Source organism: Drosophila subpulchrella, chromosome 3R (genome assembly GCF_014743375.2).
Source record: "Drosophila subpulchrella strain 33 F10 #4 breed RU33 chromosome 3R, RU_Dsub_v1.1 Primary Assembly, whole genome shotgun sequence".
Lineage (NCBI taxonomy): Eukaryota > Metazoa > Arthropoda > Insecta > Diptera > Drosophilidae > Drosophila > Drosophila subpulchrella.
In genome coordinates this window covers 15337717-15345257 of record NC_050609.1, presented here as the reverse complement: position 1 = coordinate 15345257, position 7541 = coordinate 15337717, and the positions used below count along the sequence as shown (strand labels likewise).

At 40.8% G+C, this 7541-nt stretch overlaps 1 protein-coding gene across 1 annotated transcript in view; it reads right to left on the bottom strand.

The window, feature by feature from the left end:
* LOC119545814 (synapsin) overlaps positions 1–6933 on the bottom strand; it is a 29843-nt gene extending 22910 nt beyond the window's left edge. The window contains 5 exon segments of the mRNA XM_037851709.1: positions 89–160; positions 220–383; positions 1078–1764; positions 3075–3228; positions 6721–6933. Of these exon segments, the coding sequence (XP_037707637.1) occupies positions 89–160; positions 220–383; positions 1078–1288 (447 nt within the window). The 5' untranslated portion in view covers positions 1289–1764; positions 3075–3228; positions 6721–6933.
* Between the last annotated feature and the right edge of the window lie 608 nt (positions 6934–7541).

Genomic DNA, 7541 nt, shown 5'->3' with positions numbered 1-7541 from the left:
AGATCTTTGTTATTTAAACCGGAAAATGAATTATTTACTGGTCTACAAGTATGTATCTAATTTTTTTCCAGTGCCCTGTACAACTCACCCGAGTCCCACTGCGATAGGCGGCCATGGTGACCACCGGTCCGGTGTCCGCGCTGGAGACCACCGTAATGTCCTGCAGAGGACACACAGTAATTACCTCGATTACCAAGTGAGAGATGTGAGAGTACTTGCCCTGAACTCGGCCTGCTCCACTCGGATGTCGAAGTCGCCGTGCAATCGCCTGCCGCGGAAGTATTTCGACCAGTCCGTGTTCTGGTCATCCAAAACCAGCAGCGTAAAGTACTTGTCCTTGGTGAAAGCCGGAGCCCGCTGTGTGGCACTCTGGACCGCAGCTCCTGTTTTGGGTTTTGGGTTAGATGTCATTCCATTTCCATGCCCAGAGACCAATAAACAGTCCCTACACTCAGAAAAAGGTCATAGGTACATCTCTACCTGTATCAGATGGTTATCTCTAAGTACTTCAGAACATCATTAGAGAAACGGTTTTTAAGGTTTTAAATTGAATTTACTGGTTTTAAGAAAACCGTTTTAAGGCAACTTTTGATAAAGCACAACATATTTTTTTTGAGGAAACTTCAAATTAATTTTAATAAATTTAATACAATTTTTTAGGTTATTTAAAAGGGGTTAAATGGTTTATGATTAAAGGAAAAATCATATTCTAAGCAATTGATTATAGGTTAACTTCTTACTGTTATAAAAACTGTTTTGTATATAACTCGTTTAATAGTTATAATGATTTCGAGAGAAATGACATTTAGCATGATGATCTTAGAACGTTTTTAACTTGTATGCTAAAGGTTTTCTATTGGTTATACAAACAACATCTACATGGATTATCAACAATATACATATATAAAAACTTCTCTCAAGATTTGATGGCAATAAAAGAGGATACCTTATATATTTGTTATGTATAGAGATATAGCACGATCTTATGTTTATGACTAGGCAGGTTATGTTTGACTGAAGTGACTGGTAAATTTTCTGAGTGTAGGAGCCTTTGTAGCCAAACCAAGCCAAGCGTACCCAAAATGGAGGCTCCCTGATCCCGGGCAGCGCCGGTCAAGCTCTGCACCCGCTGCAGCAGGCTTTCGCGCGACTTGGCCGGACTGGTCGGCGCACTGACACCACGCGGTGGTGCCGGAGCGGCCGTTGCCGGGGCTTTGCCGGCGCCAAAGCTCAGCGACAGCTCCGGAGCAGCTCCGGCCGGTTGGCCGGGAGCCGGCGGTGGCGGCATGTTCGGCGGTCCGCCTCCGCCCCCAACCGGCGGCTTCGTCGGCTGATCCTGGATGGGACGCGCCGCCGGCGGCAGGCTGTTCGGATCGACATCGTCTACCTCGGAAGACAAGTCTCCCGAGCTGAATCTGTTAGGTGGGTGTGTGGTGTGTATTACGTGTTCGAGTGTGTTTTTGGTGGATAGTTCGATTGATTCGGTGGTTTTCCAACAGTTTAAATGGTGCAGTTGGTGGGATGGTATCAGATATGATATGGGGTGGCATAGAAATACCACCGGAGAAGAAGAGAGACGGAGAGAGAGAAACAGAGAAATAGACGAACATATGAAATTCCAAATTAGTTTCGTTCAACTGGGGGCCCCCCCTTTTCAGGGCGGCACTTCCTTTTTTAAGGTCTTTACCTTCTCTTCAGGAAATTAACATTGGAAGTGAAGCTCGATTTGAACGACGAGAAATTCAGGGTGCTGCTTTTCGGCTCCTTCGATTCGCGGCACATTAAACCAAAGCGAAACACAAATTAATTAATTATTCAATTAATTAGCTAGAGTGCTTTCAATTTTGGGCATTCATGATTGTAATTTTCTGATTTATAGTGCATAGACATTGAACATTAAGGCATACAGTAATTTAAAGCGTCTCACAAACATAAAATAAGGCATTCAATAGATATGTTTGTCCCTTTATTTAACCATATCCCAAAGGATATCTCTAATGAGATTTTCTGGGCAAACTTTGCCAAAAAGCTCTCAGTTTGAGCCTGATTGTCTTATAAACTTTCCCTAATTGAGTTGCTATGCGGCGTATGCGCAATTTTGTCACTTCGAATGTGCATTTTCACAGTGAAAGATGGTAAAAATCGTAAAAAACATTACACAATCGTAGTGTAATGTACTGAAGTCTGTGGAAAACTCATTTCAAATTTCATATGTCAGCTGGTTTAATGATTAGTACATTTGCATTTAAAAAACTCTCTTGATTATGGCTTAAATCCACTTACAGAACTGTCGAAGTAATGAGTTAAGTAGACCATGAAATTACAAAACTTGCATATATGCTTTTAGCAAAATGTCGTGAATGTGTGGGGTTGAAAAACGGACATAGAGAGAAAGTCGGTCTGAGTGAAAACTAAAATTCTATTAAAAATAGCAATTAAGGTGTATTAAACTAAACTTTAATTAAAGTAAGCACCACGTACAGAACATAAAAACGAACGGTGTATGGGGGCTGAATGCGAGCTGATGGCAACAGGTGCAGGCGGCAAGGACATTTGAGGACAATGGCCAGTGCTAAAATAGCCATTATATTTTTGCAAGGATCTTTTGTGTGCCGCAAAACGCCAGAAATCAATCGGATTTTTGGGGGGACTCTCAAGCTCTTCGGGCCAAGTCAACAATGTCAAGCACTTGTGGCCAAAACGGCCTGGTGCGTTTTGTATTTTATTATTATCGTGGCCTGCAGGCCTACAGCCGCAACTTGAAACTTTTCAGCCCCTATATTATAATGTTGGTCCCCAGCACACAGCACACAAACCAAACAAAACACCGACCGCCTGTGGGGCAATTTGTGTTTATGCGTAGGGACCATCTCGATGGGAAAACTCAAAAAAAAAGAGAGATGGCTGGGCGTTGAAAAACTGAAAAGCAATTTGTTGATGAAAGCGAAGCAAGGCCAAAGATATGTGAGAGTGTGGCAAATGATGGGTGATATTTGTGGGTGCCAGAGTTAAGCCGAAGTGGTGATGGTGTTTCGTATTCATAGGGCCCGAATCGGTTCTCGGAACAGTCTTACCGGTGGCGGGGCGCAGATTCGCCCACACCCAGCAGTTGCGATGGCGCTAATATTGACAGTGGTCGACAATTAAGTCGAACAGTGGGCCTCCGTTTTCGCTGAGGTCTTCTTCGTTCTTGTGGAGATTCTCAGGCTACGTGGGCGCTACTTTAGTCTGTAAAGGAGATTAAAGAGAATTAGGCTTCTAAACATATTTAATGTAATCCCAGAGAGCTCTGTTTTATGATGGTTGTTTCGAGAAACTGCTTATTCAAGTCAAAGAACTTTAGTAACTAGTCTTTTGTGTATCATTTCAATCTTTTTTTAAGACTTATAAACGTATGTCCTAAATTCCCATAGCAGGCAAATGCTTTGAATCTTCCTAAATTCACAAAGCTAGCAAAGACAATCTTCTTTTTATGATGTTTTTAAAATGGAAATTCCTTCTAAGACTCCAAGAACTTTAAATTATACTTTTGGGACTAGGAATTTGTATGTCCTATTCAACCTTTTTGTAGATGGGTGGTACCCAAAATCAAAATAGATTAAGCTAGATGACATTATGATTAGAGGTTTCTTTAAAAGCAACCTAATAAATCCCCTTTACAAAGTGATGATACAAATCAAAGCCAACTTTAAATAAGATTTGTGCTAGCGAGTCAAATATTTTAAGCACAATGCTGTATCTTTTACATCTTTTTTTAAACAAAGGGATAACAGAGATAAAGGAATTTTAAAGATATTTTTATCGACTCGCACTGGATCTTAAAGCTTATCCCCGCACACCTTGCCCGAGTAAAATTGGAAACCCCTTTATTTGGCTGCCTTTCTACCGGTTCGGTAACTTGAAATAAAAAAGGGAAAACACAAAGAGCAAATCAACTGGGACAGCCATCAGGCGGAGGATGTCCAGGCAACTGGACGACTGTGCTACTGGATGGTTGGATGGCTGAATGAATGGGCGAGCGACTGGTTAACATCCCAGGAGACAACTGGCTGTCGCCTTTGTTGCTCTTTTTTTTTAGCCTTTTTGCCGTCGACTGCCAAGCCAAACATTGTTTTTGGTTCATTGCACTGGCAGTGGCCGCTATCTAGGACATGGCAAACAAACATCCACTACAGCCCAACCAACCCACACAAAACCCACACTGAAACACAAGCACGTCCCGGGGCAATAACAAAAATCAGAAACATTTGCAACCAAATAACAAAATGTTGTATGTAAATAACACCTAAACAAATCGGCAACCTTTGCTTTTTTTTGTTGTGCTCTGTGGTCCCCAGTTAAGTGCGGGAAAATTGCGTTAATGGGTCTCCAGGGAGGCGGCGAAATGCTGATTCACTTATCATAACTAAAATATTCAAGGCGGTTGTGCAACTTTTCGTAGCCTACTTTTGCGAGGGTCAGGCATACAAATGAGTGGGGAAAAGGAGTCGCGTGTGAAAAGCGTCCTTGTTAACCCAATGAGATGCACATACATTGTTGAAGTTCATTACAAAGTCAAGACTATCAAATTTTTCGATAATAAAATCGGTATCCCCAATCCTCCCCCCCCCAAATTCATGACATAAGCCCTCGTAATGAGTTCTTGTGGCTAAGAAGATTACGTATACGCAGGGGACGCCGCTCAGTCTGTTGGCTTACTTTTTTGGTTTTGGCCAAGCTCAGAAGCTGTGCAAAAGCTGAACTTAACGGGTCTGACATTTGGCATTTGGCTCTGAAATGTCAAAGTTCAGCGCACATCGGAGACATGCTAACTCGCAGGCAGGCAGACTTACTAATCGATTTCCTTATTGATGGGCACCTCAATTGTTTGTTTAGCCCACCAAAACAGCAATGACTGGGCTGTTTTTCGGTTAAATATGTTTAACCAACTTCAAGTCTTATTCAATTATCCCGCAGTTTGAGCCTTGTTAGTTGCCAAATTAAGTCGGGCAGGGCCCTTAACTTTCTGGCCTTTTCTTACATAATTCATATGAGTCTAGCATCGATATTCTTGTTTTGCCTTTTCGTTGGCTTGCATGATATTTTCATACGCCATGTTGTCTGAAATACTTCGTGTGTGTGTGTGTGAAAACTTTTTGAATTAATAATCAGAGTAACGTGTTGAGGGTCTCGGCTGTCGGGTTGGTTTTCCACTTTTCCGGAGGCTTGCTGGAACTTCTCTTGACTGCAAACTTTTTGGTAGCCAGCACAAATCTGTGCTGGAAAAAGTTTATAGCCCAGCTTAACCCCCGTCTTGTGGGCGGTTCGGTGGTTCGTTGTTGCAACACAATCCATCAACGTCAGTGGCATATTAAAGTCCGTTTTTTTTATGGCAGCTTAAGCAGTTGTCAACCGCTTACATAAACTGCAATGCGAGAAATGCGAGAAATACGAGAAAGGGTTAATGGGAAACTCCATCCGGAGTTGCAGCACCTGCAGCCACATTTAACCCATTTTCCAGTGGCTTTTCCCTGCGCAACTGCTTTGTGCCGATGTGTGCGTTGGCCTGTCATAAAAACGGGGCTTAATGTCTTTTCGATGGTAATTAAAAATGCCAACCATTTCAGTCTATATCATGGAGCTGGCTCACGCAAATTGCGGCAGCTATTTCCGTCTGGGGTCAAAGACTTGTGCAGCTTTTAGCAAAGCTAAAAAGTTGATGCCACTTAAAGTTCAAGAAATAAAGAAGGGCTTTTGTTCTTAAAACGAAAGTGGAGAGTTAATTATATGCTTTTCCTAATGACTGTATTATAGTTTAAGGAAAGCCTTTCGTTAAATGCAATGACTTTTTCAGCCACAAACGTTTAAAAGCTTTTCGGTAGTAATCCTTATAAAGATTATAGAAGAGAAACATCCTTTTTCCTTTTTATACTTATTATAATTTGATAAAAGTAGCTTAAAGTCTCATTTTAAAATGCATTCTTTTGTCAGGATAATTCTATTCATAAATCAGTCAAGATTACCAAACTGAAGACATGCCTTTGGCTATATCCTTTAAACATGTTTGTATACAGTACATTTTTCCCATAAATTATAATCAAGAGAAAGTCGTATCTTTGCTTGTCTAGAGAAATGTTTAAGCCGGAAAACTAACTAAAAACTGAACCAAAGTGTAAACAATTTTGTCTTGCCTACTTTTAGGCGGCAAGTAGCAAATAGTTTTTGTATCTTTTGAGTTTGGTTGTGTGCATCTAGGATTTTTAATTAATTTTCCCCAAGCAATTAGCAGTTTCAAAACCACCACTCAGGACTGTTTGCTGTTGGTCTCCCGCTGGCAGTGGGTTTGTGGGTTATCAGGTTGCCACCGCCCACCTGCCGCCCCTTTATCCACACCACCCCCCCCCCCCCCCCCTTTTTGAGGACGCTTTAATCGGCAGCTAAGTCGCGCTCTTTGTTTTACTTGTAATTCAATAAAAGCGATGGTGCCCCTCTAACCTCGGGGTCTCAGTTTTTGTTGTTACGGCGTCTGTCTACGCTTATCACGTACTCACACAGACACAAGCACACACACACACACACTTACACCCTCACACACACAAATACAAATCCACACAGACACTCACATTCACACTTGGAGCAAACAACGCTGACTAGCTGATACAGAAATTTCTTATATATTTTTTTTTCCTTCTTTCACTTTAGCCGTGTTTCGATTTTTTGGCAATTGCACTTTTCTTTTACCGAAAAAAAGCAAGAAATCCACTGGAATTTTCCTGCTCGGGCGCTTCAATTTCCCTTTGAATGGCTTATGAACGTTGAGCGATGACTTTGGATGATCAAATGTGAGCACAAAATGTAGTTTAGATAATTTTGAGATTTTGGCTGGGCGAATTGTGCGGAGCTAGAGAATTTTGGCTGAACTGTCAACGACGGTGATGAAATTTTCACTGAGCGAGTGGGCTTTTCATCCAAGAGTTTCCCACCAAAAGGAATGCGAATGTAAAGGCATGTGAGTACTCAAAGAGAGCGAGAGAGAGTTAGTTTACAAAAAGAGAGTTTAGAAGAGAGAGTAAGAATAATTAAAATGTAAATAAATAGTTAGAGAAGTTCGGAAAGGAACAATTTACAATAGTTTGGTTAAGTACTATAAATAGGCTTAAGATAATACAACTTTTCATTGATAAATTGCAAGAAATCCTTGAAAAACACCGTTATTTTTGCAGCATTTACCAACACTGAACGAATGCCACCCCATTTAAAGCTAGTGCGCATGCGTGAGTAAGAGAAACCTGCGGGCATATCGATTCATTGAAGTCTGCGTTACGCTACAAATGCCAACAACCACCACTACTAAATGCACTGTAAAATAAATATTTCTATACTATTAGGATAGCATTTTTCTCATATATCTTTGGGATACATTTTGATTTAAAGTATTTATAAATATTTTATAATAATCTATTATCTTTTAGACTGATTTCATATAAGCAAAATAACTTTTAAGGTTATATAAATATTACAAAGTATTGTTTCAGTGTGCCATAAAAAAATGTATGTTTATT